The sequence below is a fragment of the Heterocephalus glaber genome, unplaced genomic scaffold (genome assembly GCF_053883595.1).
Source record: "Heterocephalus glaber isolate CG9 unplaced genomic scaffold, H.glaber_assembly_v1.0 deba00001593, whole genome shotgun sequence".
Lineage (NCBI taxonomy): Eukaryota > Metazoa > Chordata > Mammalia > Rodentia > Bathyergidae > Heterocephalus > Heterocephalus glaber.
The window spans coordinates 13,484,054-13,508,468 of NW_028258368.1; the positions used below are offsets into that span (position 1 = coordinate 13,484,054).

Consider the following 24,415-nt stretch of genomic DNA (forward strand, 5'->3'; position numbering starts at 1 on the left):
AACCCTCTTCTCTCTTAAATCCCTCATACCACCCACGAAGATTTTTCCAAGGTTAAGTGCAGGTTATTTATCTTTGTATTTTGTATTTTATTATTTTGTATTGTATTACAGTATTTTATTTTATACGCATATTTTGGGGTTTGGAATGAATCACCAAAGTTCCCATTATTTCTTATGGGAAAAATTTGCTTTGATATACAAGTACTTTGGATTATAAGCATGTCATTGGAACAAATTATGCTTACAAACCAAGGTTTTATTATATTTAGTAATATAAGTCTACTGTTAAAAAATCTTTTTCTGGTCATGGAACTAATAGCCTAATATGTTTACAAAAATTCTATCTTCAATAAAGCTTTTTCAAGAATTTATTAAGAAAAAGGAGGAAGATTACATGATTTAAGATTGTACAAACAGACTTCACTTTTACACTACCCTGCCTGCTTTTACATGAAATTCTTTTCTCCCAAGGAATCAGTTTTATCAAATTAATTAAGATTTATAAAACAGACTGTCAGGAAAATAAAGAATAGACTATAATGGAAAGTAAAAAACAGCAGATGCCATACTCATTTATGTAAATGACAACACATTTTTATTGGTCACAATACTAGCAGTACCTCTAGTTTTTTCAACAGCAAGTTAGAATCCACATTTCCATATATTTTCATTAACATATGAAAAAGTATTTTAATAACAGAAAAATCACTAATTTTTCATTTCCCATTGAAAAAAGATAACACTCTGGTGATAGTTCAATTAAACTTACTAAAGAGTTATATAACAAAAAGGAACAGAATCCAAAGAGAATAAAAGGGAGTGGAGGATGAGAACACAAACTACAAAGCTCAGTAATTTTTATTATCTTGGAGATAATATTATGTCTTTGGAAGATGATACACTAGCAGAGTATCTTACACTCAAAAGCAATTCAAATAATGTGCTTCTACTACTCAACTCACCAAGCAGAAGCCTTAGTTGTGTAGATTTCTGAATATTCCTTAAATACAAAAATAAATACATACATTCATACATACATACTTCCATCACCCTACTGATGATGTATCTATATTCTCCCATTAAAATACAATGATTCAAGTTGAATATTATTTTTGAGAAGTAGGCTAATTGGATTTGATCCTCCTCCTATACTACTATCATAAAAATAGACTTCCGCAGTTAAGAATCTGTGCAATATCTGTTTGTCTATTCTACTGCATTTAATGAGTCATAAGTTATTTTTTATACTTTGTGGTTAAATAAAACCTTTAACAGAAACTTGCTCTTTATTTTTAAAAAATCTTACAATAATTTAAAATTAAACTAAAAAGATGAGGCCTATATGTAAGATTTAGAAATTATTACTTACTGCAGGTACCAGTAATTTCTTCACTTCTTCAACTGCTCGCTTCAGTTTGATCTCTGCTCTGTTCTGAGCATCTTCCACAGTGATTAGTACATGTAAATCTTCATTTAGATGCTCCCAATTGGGCTTGCCTCTATTTTGCTCCTCCTAAAATATTTGCAAAGTATACTATTAAAAATATTTTTAAAGAGAATATATCTTTCATAATATTCACCTGCTGTCAATTATTTCAGCCTTTTTTGCATTATTTTGTTATGATGACATCACACACCTTTTGGACGTTTTTCTAGGCCAAAAACAAGGTCTGAGTGTGGACTACTGGGTCAAATGACAGCTAATTTAATACATATTTGTTGAGTATGTACTATGTACCAGGCACGAAGCCAAATGCTAAGACTATAACTGTAAGACAATCACAACTCCTGTAGTGTTTCTATGTACTATGTTATGAAACTTACCTATGGTACATTCCTTAAAATATGAAAGCTCTTTGAGAAGCATGCTATTTCTGTGTTTTACTTATGGGTGAGAAGATAGTCATCAAAATTAAACAAGCCACTTATCAACATCACACAGCAAATAAGCTGTCAATTTAGAAGCTGAATCAAAGTTTTCATTTTCAAATTCAGTGACAGTTCCATTTCATTACAGTGGTTTTTAATAACACTGGTTGCAGTTAACATTAGAAAGCGTTTTTGCAAATAGACATTACTGTGTAAAGGAAGTGCTGTTTGTTTTACATACTTCAAGTATTAATTAGGAAACATTTCACCATAATCACAAGAAAAATAAATGTAAGATTAGTTCCAACTGTATTTCCATGAGATCATACCTTAAAAATGAACTGTAAGATCACATTTTCCTTATATCATCATGAATACTAGTTATATAGAGAACTATAATCCATTTCCTTGATGGTGTCTAATCATCTAGTAAGGAACATCCTCATACTGAAAGCCTTGTTAAACTATAGAAGGAGAGGTGGCCACACTGCTCCTTCACCTAAGTCATAATAATTTCAGGGGTTTTTTTCTTTGAAGATATAGGGATTTGCTCTTCCAGACTGCCCTTGAACTCATAGTGATCCTTTGGCCTCAGCCTCCCAAATGTTGGGATTACAGGCATGAGCCTGTACATGCCCAGCACAATTTCTTAATTTCAGAGCTGACTCTTCCTTTAGGTTTTAGAGATAACATATATATATATTTATTTATAATTTATAATTTAAAATATAAAAATATTTATAAATAACAAAGATGCATGTGGCTCAGCACAAAGTAACACAGATAAACAATAAATAGTACCTGTTGCTGCTGGACATTTATCTTAAAGGTCACTATTTTACTAAATTGTGAAATTACAATTAAAAAATAAAACTGGTGTAATAAAATAGCTTTCTACTACAACTGGTATGACTTAGCTTAGCCAATGAAGACAAAAGTTTAACACTAAAATATATATTCTTACTTTGTTTTCAGATATTATCACTAGTAGAAAAATACATTTATATATTGGAGGGATTAGACCACCCTTGAGTTTTTAAAGAATGAATTCAGATAGCATAGTGCGCTCACAGGGTCCCAGAGAGTATTTAAAAATTTACGGAAAACAGTATCAATCAGTGCTTAGCTAACATGTAAACAACTCCAAGTATGTGTATTTCACTATTAGGTCATAGTACAATCCTTCTGATAATGATACATCTTCATATAGCTAGATTTTTGGTGATTGCGAAAATAGCCAATGCAAAACTCAATGTGGAAGCTGGGTACGGTAGCTCACACCTGTAATCCCAGCACTTAGGAGGTTGAGGCGGGAGGATTGCTGTGAAGTTCCAGGGCAGCTTGAACTTCAAACATGTAACAAGAAAAGAAGCAATGTCCACCTTGAAAATGTGAACCAAATCCAAGAAAATACAGATGCTATTAATAATGAGGTTCTCTTAATTTTTTCTCAATTTAGGGGACTGTATTATAAATACTAATTAAAATACTTGGGAAGTAAATATTTAATAACTAGAGCTAGTAGAAACTTCTTTTTGCTTAGGAGGCACCATGAAAAACTAAATGAGAAACTAGAATCAGTCAACCAAGAAACTGGGAATGCTGGGGTTGTCTACATGGCAAACAATATAAAATGTACACAAATACTTTATAGCTAAAAAAATTAACGTTTAAATCCAGATTTTAATTTTTATATTGAAGAATGTTGATATTTCCCCTAATAAAATTTGTATTTGTATTCATCTTTCCCCCCTCCCTTTGGTAGACCTATGAAAGTTACTTGTATTATCTGGTGGGATTTAACAGCATCCCTATTTGTCTAAATCCAGTCAAGATCAAGTAACAGGAACCAGAGTCACTGTCCCACCTGAAACAACCAAAACATATGAAACAGCAGTGTCAAGCCACTGGAAGTCAGGCAACTAAGGGCAATGCTGGCAAAGAGACCAGAAAAAAATGTGAATCTGTGGCTGACTGCTCAGCTTAATCATTTGAGAATTTGGGTCCCATTGTCTCCTGGAATGGAGACCAAGTTAAGAGTTCATGGAAACTGAAGCAGCTGGGGTTCACTGTGATAAGTCCTGGACAAAGGACTGGAGAGCTCCAGAAGGCCCACCCAACTTCTTCAATGAACACTGATCAGTGCATGCTTGGAGTCCCTTACAGGAATATAAAAATATGCACCCAATCAGATAAAAGTCACACTATCTGGTATCCAATCAAATTAACAGGCATGCAAAGAAGCATGCAAATTCAAACAAAATGAAAAATCAACAAAGCCAACCTAGAACACTGATGTTATAATTAGTAAACAAAAACATTAGAAGTTTGCATGCATGTGTGACTGTGATTGTGATTGTCATTGTGTGTGTGTGTGTGTAGGGGAGATATACAATACAGATATTAACACAAGGATAATAAAGAAACATTTATAATCCAAAATATTTCAGAAAAGCTTGAAAACTGAAATTGTCTTGTCACAGAAACTTATATACATGGGGAAGAGAAAAGCCAAATGACTTACAAATGAACTGGCAGCTTAAGTGAATAAGTTTTTGACTTGTAAAACACTGTGGCCGATGCCAGGCATGGTGATGCATGCGTGTGATCCCGACAGGGGAAGCTGAGGGAAGAGGATTGTTGCCAAGTTTGAGGCCAGCCTGAACTACAGAGCAAGAGACCCTGTCTCAAACAAAACAAAACAAAACAAAACAAAACAAAACAAAACAAAACAAAACAAAACAAAACCCCACAAACAAAATTAAAATAAAATACCCTGGCCAATGTGGACTCTCAATTCAGCAAATTAAAAGCAAAGCAAAACAAAGTTACACTGTTATGTTTCAAAATAAACATTTTTACTTAGTTTTAAAATAAAAAAGCAAATGCTTCCCAAGAAGGTGAAACTGATGAGATCATGTACTTTAAGTCTCTTTTGTAACTTTAAAAGTAATTATTTCTCAATGTAACAGAGCAAAATGACAGTAAAGACTAAAGAAAAATAATTATATGTATAAATAGCAAATTCAAATCTTTAAGGCAGGCAAAAATGATGAGAAGATTCAAAAAAATAGAAATGAAATAGCTTTATTTATATAGTAAATTAAGGTTTAATAGCATATTAAGGAATTTTATAATGCCATTCACACCTGATCAAATAGCAGGCAGGCACAATTACTAATGATAGTTTATTATGGTCTGTATTCTTGATAACCATATAGTAAAGAAATAAATTTCAAATAACTCTTTCTCAGGTGATAAATTTAAAAATGAAAATGATACTCATAATGGCAACTAAGCTTTTATGAAACACTACTGCTTTGTCAACTGTGATGCTAAGCAATGTAAATACATAAGCTCATTCAATCCTAACTAAACTCCATGACTCTGGGACTATTACCCTTATCAACATGTTACCAAGGAGGCTGAGGCAGACATGCCTTGTCCAAGTCACAGGAATGCAGACAAAGCATTTACAGCTGCAGTCCTAGCCAAAGAAATCACCTGCATGAGAATCCTAAATCGCACTAAAATAAATTAGTGAAATATCAGAAGAAACAGAACAAAGAGTTAATCTTTCAAACTTTATTTTACTATTTTAATTTCTTTATGTGGAATTCTAAGTCTTCTCTTTACAGAAATTTAAGGAACTTTGGATACAGAAAAAAAAAAAAGATTCCAGAGATTTGCTTTTTTTTTTCTCCATATGGGCAGATCTCCCAATTGTAAGCTAAGCTCTTTCCCCATGAAAGAATTCCTCAGCAAGTCACAGGAATAATAGCACCTGGTAAAAAAGATCTCCTGCATCTATAAAAATGCTTTTTCCCTAAATGAGTGAATAATCTATCAAACTTCTAGGATACAAATACAGAATATGAAAAGAATAAACCTATAATCATTTAACAGCACACACTGTCCTCAGTAAAGTTTCTAAATGATGAGGTTATTAAAACTAAAATGTGTGGGCTGGGGATTTAGCTCAGTAGTTCCGCCGCCTGCCTCGCAAGCACAAGGTCCCGAGTTCGATCTCTGGTACCAAAAAAACCCTAAAATGTGATGTCAATACACATGCATATCTCCAATATTATTACATCAGAGCTCAGCAACACTGTTGTCCAAAAAAACCATTAATTTTCAGTAAAAGATCATCCACTTCATTTCAGAAGTTGCTGTACACAGTGACATAAAAATATAAAATAAAAAAATTCTCAACAGGTAAGAAACTACATTTGTTTTGGATTGAATTTTAATAAAAAAAACTTGATGAGTCACTGCCTATGGAGTTTAAAATTATGCTCTAATTACAGTATGTTTTAACAACAAAATAATTTTGTTACATGAAGCATCAGAGCACACTGATTGTCCTGACCCCTGCTGACAGACTCTTTTAATTATGCATTTGTAGTCAGACAAATGAGTACCAGACTTCTGTTCCCACTGTGCTCCTAATGTGAAAGTTCATATGCCAAAACTTCCTGGAAAGGTATTCAAAAGTACTCCAGATTGAAGCAAATAGATTCCAACAACACTGTTACTATGGAAAAAAAATATATACATATATATCCAAGTAAGCTTATACAGCTATCTTGTTATTCATGTAATGTGAAGTTAGAGAAATGTTAGCTGAAACTAGACATAAAATACATTTCATATAATCTGATTAATCACTGACTCCAGCCATAAAGGTTGACCTCAAAAAACAACTTTTAAACTTGAACCAAACAATAATCATGTTTTCAAAACAAGTTATTTCCTAATAATACACCAACATTATGATAACTTTACATTTTGCTTATTGAAATCATCTAAGAAGAGTATGGTAGCACTCAACAAAGGCTTACTGAATTAAGCAGAACAATAACAGTTTGCTGATTCATAGTAAACTTTTGTTTTATGCCAAATACTTTCCAAGTTAAAAACAAAAGGACTAGTCTCAATACTTTTCCTTCAAGAAAACATCTACCACCTTAACCACTGCCAGGTGTGTCTACCTCCTAATTTTTCATGTGTCGATTCCACTAATTAATTACTGTATGGCCAAGTTAAATTTATGTAATCCCAGTCCTAGCCAAATAATGCTGGACTGTGCCAATCACTACCAAAATAAGTAATATTCTCTACATCTGAGGAGTTTGCAGTATGCAGAAACAATTTTGAACAAGACCATTTGGGAGACCAAATAGGGCCCTGATGATATCATAAGGCTGAGAAAACTGAAACAATAATGTGTACAGAGCTTCCCATAAAAAGATTAAGAACATGATGACATGCTTTTTATTTCACTTTTGAGCAAGTTTAAGGACCAACCGCTGGCTGTTTAACAAATAGTAAAGATGGAAATAAAGAACTACCAGGAAATTATTTTGGTCTGTGTTTCTGTTGCTCACCAACTTGTAGCTCGTCAAGAGGTGAGGCAGGAGGATCATAAATTACAGGCCAGCCTGGGAAATTCAGTGAAACCCTATCTTAAAATTTTAAAAATAAAAAGGAGGACGCTGGGGATATAGCTCAGTGTTAACAGTGTTTGCTTAGTATGAAGGAGACCTTGGATTCCATCCTCTACACTACAGAGTCTAGGAGTTTACTGCACATGGAAGCTCAAAATTCTTCCCCACATCATTAATCAAAGCTTCTTAGTAATTCATATGTGAAATTTTGTGTACTGTATCTTATTCTTTCCACCATTTACTAGATACATGAAATGATTACTAAAGCTACAGAAAAATGAAACAATCATCTGTTTTAGTATGTATTAAAATATTCACTGGAATATTTATTTGCTAATAGTACACTAAAAAAAGAAGACTTAATGTATTTAGCTATTCCAGTAATGGTGAACCTTTTAGAGATGAGTGCCCAAACTGCAAGCCAAAACCCACTTATTTATCGCAAAGTTCCAACACTACAATTAAACCTGAATACTGAAGTTTTAGTTTACTCATACATTAATATATTTTGTCTTAAAAGAAAAACAATATGTGTGCCACTGGTTCGCCACCACTGATCTATGCTCATTTGCTTCTTAAATGATCAAACTTTTAATAAAATTTATCACCAGATCCTCCTAGACTGGATGTTTCCTCTATTATTTTTCATTTGATATAACCAGACCATTGTATATTAAAAAGCTCCCAGAAGTTTGGAGTCATCTTCATATCCCTTACTACTAACCTTAATATGCACCCTTTATTCAAAATTTACCACAGCACAGCATAGAACTCAAAAATAAAGTCAGAGCTATCAGTATTATTAAAAACAAAAATGAACTTAGTTTTATAATCAGCAGTTTATAAAATAACTCAGTTCTTTTACAATTTAAAAGACAGGGATGAATAGAATCACCAATTTTTTTTTCTTTCATTTAAACTGAGACAAACTGATGGGCCAAAACTTGACTCAATGCATACATCTGAACTGACTTCAGCAGAAATACCTCTGCCATTCAAGACCTTACAACTACTGCAGAAGTCAACAAGAAAGGTTAAATATGATATTTAATGAACAAACTAATCAAAATCACCACTACTTTATGAAAAACAATGACTAGAAACAAGATAAATATGTACATGGACGTTAATAGGTTTATGTAATAAAAGTTTAAACGTCAGAGTAAGAGTGATAGCACATGGTTTACTGTGCAAGTTATTTTTCCTGAGGTAATTCTAATATTTAAACAGAAATTTAAAAGAACACATTTGTTTTAAAATATGATTTTCAGATACATTTATTTACTGATAGAATCGTGGAAAGAAGTTTGTGAACCGAGGTACCACTACAGAACTTTTAGGGGAAAAAAAGGAGCTTTATAAAGATACAGCCATAATCTCTATGGTTTTACAGTGGAGGAAAGCTCAGTTCATGAAGGGCTTGGATTTCAAATGACATGTAAAGGAGGAACAACAGTTTCCTAGAAAAAGGAATAAATCATGACCATGCTTTTTCACAGGCTCCACACAAAATGAAATGAAATAGCAGTAAAGGGAAAAAAATTAATGAAACAATGAATTCAAATAATACTTTTTCTATGTCTTCCCAAGTTACCTCCATGCTATCAGAATTTATCCTTCCTCTGCCTTGCTTTACTTTCACAGAATTTTATCTCTATCACAATAATTAACATTGCACTCCAGAATAGCAAACCTTTATAAAGATACCTTCTTCCCACTTTTTATATTAGAATGCATTTTTAAAAACCCATGTAAGAGCTTGATACACAACCAATAGCTTTGTTTTCTTCTCTTCTGACCTATACAGATCTGAACTTGCACTTTGTTTATATTTTCATCAGCTTTCCCTGAATTTCTGCACTTGTTTTATATGTATATACACAACAGTTCCATATTCCACTAAGAAAATGTCACATACAAATGTACTACTAGTTTCTTGGCACATATTCATACCATCATAATTAACAATACACAGGTTTATTTATAAGGATCACTGAGTCCATAGTTTATTATGCATCTTCATTACTTAATATATTCTATTATCCTTATATATTAGAAATCATTCCCTAAACTATCCAGGAAAATATTTTACATGTAATAAGCACTTTAAATACATCTGGTATTAAACTGCTATAAACTGAAAATATCAAGTTATAAAATATACCGATTAAATAGTTACTAAGATTCTAAATCATATGTTTTCTTGTACATTTACATGAGTGTTTTCTACTTGGGTTAGGGAAAGTAAATATCTGATTTTCAAAATCCATAAAAATACTTACGAATTAGGCAATATTGATGAAAAATGTTACCTGCCTTCTGTGAAATAAAACACATACACAAATAAAAATGCATGAGAGTCCAACAAGCACAGGTTAAAGGAAGAATTATCTTGAAAGATTCAGTTTGTCTATGTCTTCCCGAAAAAGATCACAGCCTAATTATCTATCAGGATTTCCAAAATCTAAGAGAACAATAGCACATGACTTATTATATTGTAAAAAGGTGCTTTTAGAAGAAAAAGAGAAGGCTAGGGATGTAGTTCAGTGTTAGAGTACTTGTCTAGCATGTTTCATCCCCAGTACAGCCAAGAAAAAAAGAGCAGCTTCATCATTTGTAGCTGTTGCTTTGCAATGTCCTAACCAATCTAATGTCACTGTAGATATTCCAACATTCATATTGCCCAAATATTAATTCACAACTGCCCTCATGCATCTTGAGCCCATCAGTGCTAAACAGTATCAAAGGAATAATGATTTTTGAGTTGTAACTGAATATTTTGGAATGCATATCTATGGGTCCAAGGGAAAACTAGTCATAAGAGAAGTCTGGCCTGAGGACATCCCGAGAACCAATAGGACTCCAGCCTTAGCAGCTTCAAAATTGCAAAAGTGGAAGACTTTGCTTTGAGAAGAAAGCCTCAGAGCACCATGTTCCAGAATGCCAGTGGCCTAGGGAAGTTGTTCCTCAAGATTGGGTTCAGAGTGCTCAGCAATCCAGGCACTTGACCCCTACAGCCAAAAGAGAAGGAAGCCTAGCTACTGCTCCAGGTGGCAGAAGACCTTGGCATCATCCATGTGGTGCTGGTTTGAGGTGCATGCAGAATGCAAGAGTTGTGGGGTCAGGAAGGCTTCCACCCAGATTTCAGAAGAAGGTCTCGGAGGCCAGGCAGTGTGCCCCTGATAAGGCAGTGTGTACAACTGTGCATGTGAAGCCAAAGGCCCAGTGGAGATCCCAGAAGTTTGGAGAAGCCAGGAACATGGATCCTCTGAGAAAAACTGTGAGGAAGCAGAGCCTACCCAAGAGAGAAGCCATGGGAGCTACAACCAATGAAGTGCTATAGGGTCAGAGCCACCTAAGCCCTTTGGAGTTCACATCTTGTCACAGATTGTCTTGGATGCTGGACTAGAAATATGGGACTTAATGTTTGCCCCCTTAGATTTTGGACTTGCTTTGGTCCTATTCCTTTGTACCCTCCTCTTTGTACCTTTTGTAATGGTAATATCTATCTTGAGCCACTGAATGTTGGGAGTGTTTAACTTTCATTTGTACAGGTGCTCGAATTTAAGAGTTTGCCTTTAATTGCAGGAGACTTTGGACTTGGACTTTTCAGCAATGCTGAAACTGTTAGGACTTCAGCAACTCTTAAGAGATGGACTAAATGCCTTTAGTATAAAGGGATGTGCAAGAGTCTGTGGGGAGTAAGGGCCAGAATGTTATGGCTTGTGTTGAGATGTTCCCCAAAGCCTCATGCAGTCATAGATGGGGCTTTTTCAGAGCCAGATGAATCAAGAGTATGTGACAGATTCACAGTGTAATGCTAGGATTAAAGGTGCTAGGATTAAGGCTAGGTGATTACTAAATCAGTCCAATGATTGGTTTGGCACTGTCCTAATCCCGGTAACCTGGATATGACAGATAGGACAGAAAGAGGCTTGTCTGTTTCTGCCTGCCATACACTGTTTCTCCTCTGCAATGCCTGTCTGGTATGCCACACTGCTTTGGAACCAGCCAATTATAGACTGAAATCTCTACAAACTGTGAACTAAATAAACTTTTCTCACTTTAACTTTGGGTGTTGGGTATTTTGCCTCAGCAATGAGAAAAGTAACCAAGACAGTAAAAGATGCTAGCAAGTTGAAAGCATTTTTAAACTCAAATTTTCCAGTGGTGCTGCTGGCATGATGTGCAGAGGCTTCACAGCAACTGAGTATGAGTCACTGTGCACTGCAGGCAGCACCACTGCCTCATGCTTACAGGCAGTAGCCAAGCCCAAACAGGGTCTTAGTCTCAACAATCTTTTCCCATTTTGTAGGATTCTGATAAGTAGAAATAGCTGTATGCACATCTTTTTTCATGAATTACAATTACTTATCTAATACTTATAATTTCCCTAAAAACTATTTAAAATTTTCCACCAAACTGTTAATTAAAACCTAGTTACACTCATAACTTTTTACTGCTGCAATATGACACTTTAAAATATTATATACATTATCTAATGTATTAATGATCAATTCTTGTTAAATGTTAGCTGTTTTGTTGTTTTACCTCAGAATTATTACTCAAGGAGTAATCTGATCAGAATAAAAGATGAGAGAATCTATGTTTTGTTTTCTTCTTCAGAAATCATTTCAAGTATATTTAAGTTTCAGAAATATGAAAATAAAGTGAACTTCTTAAATTCTTTTTTATCAAATGATATTTTTACCACTGCTTAATCAAAGTTATTATCTGCTTCACAGTCGAGGTAACATCTCTAAAAATATTTCATCAGTGACCAAGGAAATATCTGCAGTGATTAAGGAAGGGGTGTGTTACCTGTCCTTCAATAATTAAAGACATATCTTACCTAAGACAAAAAGAAAGTCCACTCTTTTATGCTGTCTTTGTTCTACTTCCTTTGGCTTTGTAACTAAAACAGAGTGCAGTGGAAAACATTTCTTGTGGTGCAAAGCAAACTTTATAAAAATGCCATATGAATCATCATAATACTTAAAAACTGATTTTTTGGGGGGTACTGGGGATCGAACTCAGGACCTTGCACTTGTGAGGCAGGTGGGTTGCTGAGCTAAATCCCCAGCAAAACTTTATCTTTAAGTTACTACAGTTAATTTTGAGACCAAAATTTAAATAATGTTAATAGTAATCAGTATTATTGGAGAAACCATTTTTTGGAAAATGACTACAAATATTTAAGGATCTGCCTATATTCTAAAACAGTAATAATAAAAAACACTAAAGTCATTTCCTGTAATATTTAGTAACCCAATATCAACAAACCTGAATGGCAGATATTAACTTATTTTTTTTTTTGGTACCGGAGATCGAACTTGGGTCCTTGAGCTTGCGCAGCAGGCAGCGAAACCACTGAGCTAAATCCCCGGCCTAATTAACTTACTTTTTCAAAAAGGGCATGTGCCAGGCATGGTGGTACATGCCTGTAATCTGAGCACTTGGGAAACTGAGGCCAAAGGATCACATCAAATTCGAGGTCAACCTGGACTACATAGTGAGTTCAAGGCCAGCCTGAACTACATTTTGGTAACAGTCCTACTCATGTAATTCTTATTAATGATACATTTTTATAAGGCAACATTTGATCATTTGATCTCAACTACTAAGATAAGGATTTCTGTCTAGTACTTCTTAAAATTTTCTTCACACTGATATATTTACTCAATAATGAAAATGAAAACAATCTGGCTGGAAAAGGGGAGAGAAATACCATACTGAATGAACAACAACTTTAGATCTATTTTAGCTCTGGTTTTATCAACAGAACAGAATATAAACCAATACATCCTAACACTGAACAGAAAGCTTAGTACCAATATATCCTTACACTGAACAGAAAGTAACTATACTCTTTATTCTACTCAAAAGGATAATCAATAATAAATTCCTGTGTCCATAAATAGATGCAAAACTGTAAATACCCATTTATCTTTTGAGAGAGGTGGAAATGGCGTATTTGTTGTGGGACTTTCGTATACATATCTCACAAGTGCTCTTTGCAAAATACAAAACTGACATTCTATGAATAGAAAGAAATTTAAGGATTTAATTAACTTTATGTCTTTGGAAAAATGGAATGTCTTCCTCTAATTATTCCATCCTAAACAAAGTTACTCCAAATTATTAATTACATGAGAAAACCCCCAAACCTGCAGCCTGTGAAGTAGAAATAATTCATCTACATGTATAAAATATAACCTTAATGTTAACAGTTAATAATACCAATGTATATCTCTTGTTCATCAACAAAATATTAAATCAGTGGTGGCAAACCTATTGAAAGCTCTAAAGTTTGCCATTATTGTATTAAATTCTTCAGTATCAATTAAAAAATGGCTTCTTTATAAGATTTAAAATATGCTCTTACAAAAACTGTTCACATGATTTACAATTATTTTAGAATCACATCCAAGGAACTTGGATGAAGAAAGATGAGTCTGTGGCTCCCCTTAATTTTAGTAGTCATTACTAGGAAAAAAGGTATATATGACCAATGAAAAATTCTTTCTTTATAAAAAATTATTATTTTCCAACTTATTTGAGCCCTTTCTAATTAAAATTTATGCTCATCCATCTTAACTATATTTGACAGGATCTTCAGCACTTAGCACAACACAAAGGAATTTTTTAAATGTCTGCTGAATAAAGATATCAAGAAACTAACTCTTCAGTTGATGTAACTTACTCTTCCTGGAAAACAAGATTCCCCTAGGCAGTTTCTAACTAGTGCCTTCTTCTTTTTGTTGTTATTGCTTTTTTTGAGGAAGGGGGAAGTATATGCACTGATTGGGGACTGAATCCAGGGTATGTGCAGTGAGCTCCATCCCTGGCCCATTTTTATTTTCAGACAGGGTCTTACTAAGTCAGTAAGTTGCTCATGGTGGGCCTGAACTTGTGATCCTCCTGCCTCAGCCTCTCAAAATGCTGCAGTTACAGACCACTAGATTAAATATAAGCTAATAAAGGACCAGGTGCCCCTAACTAGTTTTAACCTTCTAGAAACAGCTGTGTTATCCAATAATACCTAAACTTATATTGCAAAATAAAAGAAATTGCTACACCAAGAAAAGTTAGGTGCCTAATGTTACAGCTTCTCAACTTAGCTACACTAATCAGGATGTTACACTAGGTTAGGAGATTATCTTAGGTGGGATAGACTTGATCATTTAGAATTTTAGAAGGTGGCTTAAGCCTTCTCTAAGCTCAGATACTGCAACCACTGCGGGGGGTGTTACAAAAGCTATTCCTTCCCCCTGGCTGCTTTGTGAACTCTAGACTAACTTAAAGTATGAACAATTATGTAACCTAATTCCTCATAATATTTGTATGTCTGCTACTGCTTTTCTAGGTGGATCTGGATATACTTTAAAGTTTCACCTTCATAAAATTTCAAAAATAAAATTTAAAAGATCCCATTAAGCTACTAAAACTATAATTACAGATTATGGTGTGAACTCAAGGCTAAGCTTTATCAATATAGTATGTACATTTCAAACAGACAACATGTTTAAAACATTCTTTTGTTTTGTTTTGGCTCAATACTGTATACTGGGATTTGAACACTGGTGCCTACAACCTTGGCCTTTTCTATTTTCAGATGAGGTCTGGCTTAGTTGCCCAGGCTAATCTCAAACTTGTGATACTAAGCCTTGCTCCTGCCTCAGTCTCCCAAATAGCGAGATTATAACCTCAGCTGTACAGAACCTCATCTGGCTGTTTAAAAGTATTTTTCAGCTAAATGAGTTAAAATTCTATTACAGAATGTCAAATACTTAAAAACAAATAAATAATGCTAAAACATCATCAAGTATTCACTTTGGTGTGAAAAAAATTTTTAAAGAAATATGTTGGATTAATCTTTGCTCGTTAAACACAATGGAAAGATAGAGAAAATAAAGACTTCATGAAATAAGTCATTGAGGTATTAAAGACCATAAATTTGTAAAGCTGTACTGAAAGATCATAAATCTTCAAACTTAACTAGATATAGGTAATTTAAGATGAATTTTTACAAACTGTTTCATCTAAAAATGTCTTTACCTATAAGCAAGTGTAGAATGTGCTGTGAGTGTTGTATGTGTAAGTATACTTTTAACTTTCTACAAATCATTTGCACACCCAAAGAAAGACATTAATGAAGGACCCATCAAGACACTATACTTACTTTAACTTAGAAAGTATCAATTACAAGACTTAATTTGTGCTTTAAATAAAAAAAAAGTAACCAATTACCTAAACCAGAAAAGGCAAATTATTCTATAAAGTAACTTGCAATAGTTTCAATTAGAAATAAAGCCTATGGAAAGTCTCTCCATAAATGATGACCTATGACCATATTAATACTTTATGTATAAAAAACACATCAATATATTTAACCACTTAGTAATCCATGTAGACTAATATAGTGTTTTTAAAAAATATATTAGTTTCAATACTGAGTATATACTAAATCAAGCACACTTGGGTAGTTGCTTTTAGTCATTTTTACTGATGAATCACATAGTGGTACTTCAGTTTACTTCATTCTTTCCACAATTCTGATTGCAAATTGAATTGGACAAGATCTGAATCAATGGTCAGATTCAATGTTGACAGTATAGGAAAATTAATTTGGTTCTCATCCACTTCAGATTGCGACCAGAATGTTGGAAAGAATTAAGTTTGTGAACTGAGGTACCACTGTATTTCACTTCATAAAAAGACCACAATTTGTAGTTCTCTCTCTCTCTCTTTGTGGACACTTAATATTACTCACAAGCTTTTAATGTTACAAAAAATGCTGCAAGAAAACATTTTATACCCACCTTCCAGAATACATGGATAAGAGTTTCTGAAAGATATGGCACATACTCTAGTGCCATAGACACAACTGTCTTTTTGTTAAAAATACAATTATTTTTTCCTTTTGTTACCAGAGATTAAATCCAGGGCCTCATGTATGCTAGCCAAGCACTCTGTCACTGAAATATATCCCCAGCCAACAAAAGAAACAAACAAAAACAAAAACCAACTTTGAGATGGGTGTCTCTCTAAATTGCCCAGGAGGGCCTTGAACTTGAGATCCTCTTACCCCAGCCTCCAGAGTCACTGAGACTACAAGTATGTGTTACGATATCTGGCTTAAAAAATAAAATCACTGTTAACAGATATTATCAAATTATTTTCCAACAAGGCTATATATAGTGTATACTCCTGACCTCAAGGTGTAGAGTCGTATTTTTCCATATCCTAGATTTAGGCAATATTTTTAATTCTGACAACTCAGAGAGCATCAAATGGTACAATACCACTGTTAAATATATTGTTTGTTTGGTTGGTTTTTTTGGTACCGGGGATTGAACTCGGGACCTTGCGCTTGCAAGGCAGGTGCCGGAAACACTGAGCTAAATCTCCAACCCACCACTGTTATATGTGCATTTTTCTGGGTAGTAATATGGTAAAACAGCTTTTCATATCTTCATTCAGGTTTCCTCCATGAATTGTCTGTTTACATACTTTGGTCTAGATTTACATACTTTATACTACATTTATGGTATTTTAAAAGTTGTTTCTGAATGAATTACTTATATATTATGAAAATTCACTGTTACAAATACTACCAGTATACTTCTCTGTAGCTTGATAGTTTTTAATGGTTAATGGTCTTTTATAAATAGCCAATGCATCTCTTAAAGTTTCTTTTAAATTTTCCCATCACTTTTCCGTTTTTAATCCGTTGGGCATTTATTTTTGCATATGTAAACCTAACCATCCTAAGATCATCTACCAAATGGTCATGCTACCCTTCTTAGTTACTTTTCTCATTGTTGAGACAATATGCTCAACACCTAAAGTTAAAGGACGAAAGATTTATTTCAGCTCATAGTTTGTAGAGGTTTCAGTCCATAAATGGCAGGCTCCAAGGCAGGGCAGGATGGCAGAGGAGCAGTTTATGGTTTGGCAGGCAGAAGGCAGGGAAGCAGCAGCAGCTTGCCTCTCCCTTTTATCCCTTCCAGGCTTGTTGCCTTTTAGGCGGTGTCACCCACACCCAGGGTGGGCCTTCCCATTATCCATACCCAGAACCACTGTTTAACCAATCAGTGGACTAATTTAGTAATCATGCATCCTTAATCCCAGCATCACACACCCTAGATCCAGTGACCTCTAAAAGGCCCCACATACGACCACAGGAGGCTTTGGGGGACATCTAGATACAAGCCATTACACTGCCCTATGGCATTCCTCTCTACCCCTTCTCTTCACACTATACAGACATATCATATAAAAATAGCTCTTTGTCTAACTCCAATGATATACCTGGTAACACTCAACAATATAAACAATTGCGGCTCTGAAATCAATTCATTCCATTCTACAAAAAAATGTAAAAAAAATTTATTAATTTTATTGCTCATAAGGCCTGATTCAGAAAATATTCTTAAAGACTTTACAATCATTTACAGTATTTTCCACTGCCCCTTAATTCCATTTTCTTACAAGGTGTTAGCCATTCTAAGACATTTCTTAGATTGTATTTGAATATTTGTGAAAGCTGATGTGTCTTGCTAATGCTGTAAGCAAGGCAGTTGTAGGACACAGCTGTCCCTGACTACTGCTGGTGGGACTGAGCTCCCTGGTATGTTTTGAGTGTGTCAGAGTACAAGGATTATCTGTTTCCTCAAACTGACCAGTTTCTTTATTCACAAGCAACTAAGCAGGTCAAGGAGATCACAGAGTGGTCTTGTCTGTTATCTGCTAACAAAGTGCTGGGACCTTGGCCCTAGGCTCCTGTTCTGAAATACAATCTACTTAGCACAGGTGTCATTTGGTCTCTGCATGGCCTTCTGCACACCAAGTTCAGGGAATCACTGCAATTATGCTGACACTCTGCTCCTGCTTTTGCTCTGAATAATACAGTCTGTCTAAACCACAAGTCTCTAGTCTTCTAGACAAGTGCTCTATCACTGACCTACACCTCCAGCCCCAAATCTCTAGTCTTCTGCCAGTATCCATGAAATCAGGGCAGCAAGCTAACTTGCTAGCTTAGTAGTAAGATAAAAACCTCAGATCCTTCACAGTTCTTGACAACAAAGTAAATTATAACTTGGAAGAGCCTGGGAAAAGCATCTAAGGGAATAGTGGATCACTATTAAAATTGCTGCATCATTAACATTCCTGGCAGCACAGACTATCTGGCAGAGCAAACATGACTGAGTAAAATTTGATTAAAAAACTGTGATGAACTCATTAATTTCACTTATGTTTTAATGTGTATCACCGAATATAATAAATATAATTATATATAATATATATAATGTATATTACTGTGATGAAAAGTTAAGATTCAGTCTAGAAAATATAAAATTTCTACGTGAACTACAAGCTTTCTGTCATTTCAATGGATTGCTTTATCTTGATGGCACATGAAACAATAGTGCTGCAATTAATGATGTCAAATTCATTTCTGTTTTCACTTTTTCTCAGTTGATATTCTATGAATTTTCAAAGAAAATTCCTTATCACTTATAACATCAACTTTATCAAATTTTGTTCTTTGGTTTACTTTGGCTTACCAATGTTTTTGATCTCCTTTACTACTCTTTCCAGATTAAGTGAAAATATATCTCCTTTATGGGCAATCCTTAAGTTTTAATTTCCAGCTCAATTCCACTGTGTGTTAGTTACTTTTCTCTCTTGTTAGACAAAATACCTGACACCCAAAGTTAAAGGAGGAAAGATTTCACTCAGTTTGTAGAGGTTTCAGTCTATAATCAGCTGGCTCCAAGGCAGGGTGATGGCTTGACAGAGGGACATCACAAAGGAGACAGTTCAAGGTAGCAAAAGCAACAAAGGACCTTAATGGCATCTTTCTGCCCCTTTTATCTTATGCAGACTATTTAAGGCAGGTAGCACTCACACCCTTAATCCTAGTGCCCTCAGGCCTAGCCACACCAATGACTCAATCATATACTCTAGATTCAGCCACCTCTGAAAAAGCATGAGTCTTTGAGGGGGGGGACATCTAAACACAAGCCATAATACTGTAATTAAGTAACACTGTAATTTCAGATGACTCAGATTTGCTGAGGTTTTCGTTAGGGAACTGCACATGATCAACGTGACAAAATGTTCCATGTACATTTTAAAAGAATAGAGCTTCATTTTTTTATAATTAGATCCAATCTCGCTAGTTGCATTGATCAGATAATCTATATTACTACATTTTTTTTCCTGCTTGTTCTATCAGTTTTTAGAAATTGTATTAAAAGTACAACTGGATTTTTGTGTTTCTTTTAGTTCTAGAAATATGTATATAAACAATAAGGAAGCCTGGAAAAATCGCTTCTAGGCCTTTTGACTAAGATCAAGTGTAGGAAGCCTGGAAATAGTTTCACTTTCCCATTTCTATTCTGTTCAGTGTTTTATTTCTTTTTCTTGCCTTATTCCTCTTGCTAGGACCTTCTTTGCCTACCACAATAAAAAGTGAAATCAAACCTTCTTGGCTTGTTTATGAGCTCCGTATCCAGTGTTTTATTCCTGTGTATAAGGTTATCTTGTGCTTCCACAGATGAACTTAATCAAGTTTAGGAAGTTTCCTTTCACTGTTCCTTTGCTGGGTGGGTGGTTTACCATGAATGTGTAGTAAATTTTGGTAAATTAAATTTTTTTTGGTACCTGGGATTGAACTCAGGACCCTGCACTTATGAGGCAGGCGCAGCGCTGCTGAGCTACATCCCTGGCCTTGGCAAATAAATTTTTTTTGGTACTGGGGATCAAACTCAGGACCTTGCACTTGTGAGGCAGACCTGGTGCCACTGAGCTAAATCCCCAACCTGGCAAATAAATTTTTATGTATCTATAGATAATCAGTTTCCGCTTTTATTCCACTGATATGATGAATTAAAGACAAAATTTGATTCTGTTCTTGTCCAATTCAGTTTGTGACCAGAACTGTGGAAAGAATTAAGTTCTGAACCAAGGTACCATTGTACATTATTTGCTAAAAATAACAATAATAATATATTCCTTTTATATATAGTCATGCAATTTACTAAAAACTTCTTCAGAATCTTTGCATCTGTTCATGAATACTGATACTTTTTAAAAATCCTTGTCTGTTGTAATCAATAGTACTAGTGATTACCAATCTGTAGCAATAAAGTGAGTCAGAAAGTGTTCTCATACTTTTTTATAAGACTTTACACAGGCTTTGCACTTTCTTTCCTAAAGTTTGTTGAAACTGATTAATGTGGCCATCTAGGCTTGACATTTAAATTACCAGGAAATTTTAAACTACAAATTCAGTTTCCTTAACATTGGAATGTTCCAATTTGTTACTATTTTGTAATAATCTGAGAAGGGGGAAGGACAGAGAGAGGGTCAAAGACCACAAGAGACAGGATAGAGATACCAGAGAGAGCAAGAGAGAAGACAGAAGGAGAGAGGGACAGAGGAAAAGAAAGGAGAAGGAAGAAGAGAAAGAGAATGCAGGGAAAGAAGGAAAGAGAAGCAAGTGAGCCAGAGCCTGTGCTAGAGCTAGAGAGAGAGAGAGAGAGAGAGAGAGAGAGAGAGAGAGAGAGAGAGAGAGAGAGAGAGAGAGGTGTTGCGGGGATGGTTAGTGGTGGTAGTGATGAATGTGAGTTAAAATCTGGAAAGGAAACTAAAGAACAAAGACAATGGTTACAAACAGAGGGTCAGGAGTTCTAAGTGGAAACCTAGTCATGTCAAAAATTTCAGTCTTTATTTAATAAATTTGACAGTATTCATTCTTTTTTCTAAGCTAATTTACTGGCTTAACATTGTTCATATTTATTCCCTTAAGAGACACATAGTCTCTACAAAACTGATGTCCTCTATTCTATTACAGATACTGGTAATTAGTATCAATTTTCTTCTGGATCAGTCTAATTAGATCTGCATTTTACTGATCTTTTCAAATAACATTTCTTAAGTTTTGTCATTATTCTCTACTTATCCATTTTCTATTTTAATAATTTCAGTTCTTAAATTTATAATTTCCTTCTTTTTAAATTATCTTGAGTTTAATTTGCTGAGGTTTATTTAGGTTTTAATGGGATAAAATTAGGTAACAGGTTTGTATTTTTTAATACATTTATAATTTCCATCTATAGAAGCTTCATCTCATTCATTTTTGCTATCTTGTATTTTTATTATTCAGTTCTAAATATTTGCTAATTTCCCTTGTGGTATCTCCTGAGTAATGGGTTAGAGAGACCAGTGTGATTTTCCAAAAATATACTTGGTTACTTCATGCTTTACATAATTGTAATCTTTTTACCTTATGGCCTAATGTATGTCTACTCTGGTGGAATGTACCACATGTATTTTTTTTAAATGTAAATTGTTCGGCTGTTAGGTGTAATATTTTATGAAAACCAGTAAGGTCAAGGTAGCTAATAATAAAGTTCAGATCATGCAAGTCATTTTAAGTACTGAACAACTTTTGTTAATTCCTGTAAAAGGTATGTTAAAAATCTTATTCTGATTGTGATGATTGTCTATTTCTACCCTTTCCAGGTAAATTTTTGTTTTATGAATTAGGACCCTCTATATTGAGTATACATGACTGTCATATCTTTCTGATGAATTATTACAAATCATCTCCTTTACCTGAAATAGTATTTTCTCTCTTGCAATCTATTTTATCTGACAGTAATATAATCATTACAGCCTTCTGAATACTGTATTCTTGAAGCATAATTTTCCATCTATTATTTCCAAACTATCTGTCTATTTAGTATTTCTTTTATGGACAGACTATCCCAAGACTTGCTTTTTAAAAACTCCATCCTGACAATCTCTGGCTTTTTAATTGGAGTATTCATTTCATTGATACTGAATAATGATATTTATTTTATATGACTATTGTGTCTTTATTTTTACTATTGCTTTTCTAATTATATTCTCTGCTTTTTTTAAAATTAAGCTTCCTTTCCACACTAACACACCTGTGCACAGGCAAATACACATGTTTTTTCTCTCTGTCAATACATCTTATAACTCCATTTTAGGGTTTTTTTTCCCTACTCCTTTGTAGTACTGAGAGTTGAATTTTAGTTTTTAAATTACCCTAGGTTGAGCCAGGGATTTAGCTCAGTGGTGCTGCTGCCTGCCTTGCAAGCACAAGGTCCCAAGTTTGATCCCTGGTACCAAAAAATAATAAATACATAAAAATTACCCTCGGTGACTTGGGTGTGGTGGCACACACCTATAATCCTAACACTCTGGAAGGCTGTTAACAGAAGGATCACAAGGTTTGAGACTACCATTGGTAGCTTATCAAATTGAAAGAAAAAATTTTAAAGGCCTTGAGGATATAACTTAGTGCAAAGGCCCTGGGTTCAATTGTGTGTACCACCAAAAAGCAAACCAAAACCAAAACCAAAAAAAAAAAAAAAAAAGGAGACCCACAAAGTTATCATGGTGACTTTACTTCTTTGCACTATTTCTCAGTTTTCTACAATAGAAATTTTGTATGGCGGGAAATTTCAGTGGTTGTTCTCAAGATATCAATTTTTAATTTTTCAAGGTCTACTTATAATCAATACTGTGTAATTTCACATAATATGCATAAACCCTGTAACCAAGTAGATCAATATTTACACAAAGGTTAAAAACCTCACAAGACAATGTTATCTCACTAAACAGTCCCATGTATTATGAAGAACTTATAATGTATTAAAAACGAGATGGGGGTAATATTCTGTTTACCTAGGTGTTTTACCATTACTGTTGCTGAAATTTTTTTTCTAAATAACTTTCCACTTACTGTCATCTTTTTTAAATACATTCATTTTATTGGTAGTATATGTTTGCAGGAGACAGTGATTACATTTTACTGTCTTTTCTCTTAAGCTTGTTTTAAAAAGTCTTTTTACATTTTCTGATGTGATCTGCTGGCAATTAGTTCTCTTGGTTATCTTTTCTTTATTTCACTGTTATTTTAAACATATCTTCACTGGCTACAGAAATAAGGGTTAGCACTTTAATGTTTAGGTTTTAAAAGACATTTTACTCCTCTCTGGACTTTATTTTCTGTTAAGAAATCAGCCACTGTTTCCTTATGTCTTTTCTCTAGCTGCTTTCAAAATTAGCTCATTAATCTTTAGTGTTCAACAATTTTGTTCTGATGCACCACAGATATATGTAGCACTCTTTGTGTTCATTCTGCTTGCTGTTCTTTGGGTATCCTGAACCTACACATTGAGGTCTTTCATAAAATCTGTGATTCTCAGCCATTGTTTCTTCAAGGTTTTGGGGGGAGGGATCCTTATTTGTTCTCTTTTCCTTTTCTTACACTCTAAATATACACATGCTAGGCCATATAACACACTATTCCCATTTTTTCTAAACTTTCTCCATCTTTGTTTTCTACAGTCGGAAATTGCTATTACTTTATCTTCAAACATACATATTCTGTTCTTGGCAGTTAAGTATATTCAGTGAATTTATTTCAGATATGCCATTTCTGTTTTACAATTTCTATTTTGATTCCTTTTGTTGTACTTCCCTAGGATTGTCTATCTCTTCAGAGCTTGTCTTATTTTATGAGAATTGTTAGAATGGTTGCTTTAGAAAATGTATCCTCTAGTCCCCAAAAGTGGAAACTAGCCATGTGATTTATTTTTAGGTTCGGTTAACTACATGCTGAATCTGGATAGTTTTGAGGATTTGTTTGTTTTGTTTGCTTTTGGTTGTTTATGCTTCTAGTAGACAATTATCTTGTTACAACTGAGGACTGTTTCTTGGGTGGTAACTCCGGTTTCAGTGTCACATCTTTAGCCAAGATGCTTTAAATCCATTATCCATATGTGTAATCTGGGGGTCTGTAGAATTAGACCCTCTCACTTTTCTTTCTCCTTTCCTTTCCCCTTTCTGCAAAGGTAGGGATTTTCCTGGTTGAAATTAGTGTACTTACTGTGTCATACCTGGGGCTAAACAGTAGGCAAATAAATATTCACTACACAAACCTCCCTCTTCCAAGAACTAACTCCATTTATATTTTGCATAAGTTCACTCTTCAGTTCCTTATTACAGGGGAAGTCAGTCTGACAGAAATTTATTCATTCATGACAAGAAAT

At 34.3% G+C, this 24,415-nt stretch overlaps 1 protein-coding gene across 9 annotated transcripts in view; it reads right to left on the reverse strand.

Moving 5' to 3' along the window:
• Qki (QKI, KH domain containing RNA binding) overlaps positions 1-24,415 on the reverse strand; it is a 148,107-nt gene that overhangs the window by 45,256 nt on the left and 78,436 nt on the right. For all 9 annotated transcript variants that reach the window (XM_087193527.1, XM_087193528.1, XM_087193525.1 and 6 more), the window contains exon 4: positions 1,370-1,513. In XM_087193527.1, the coding sequence (XP_087049653.1) occupies positions 1,370-1,513 (144 nt within the window). The remainder of the gene's footprint in view (positions 1-1,369; positions 1,514-24,415) is intronic.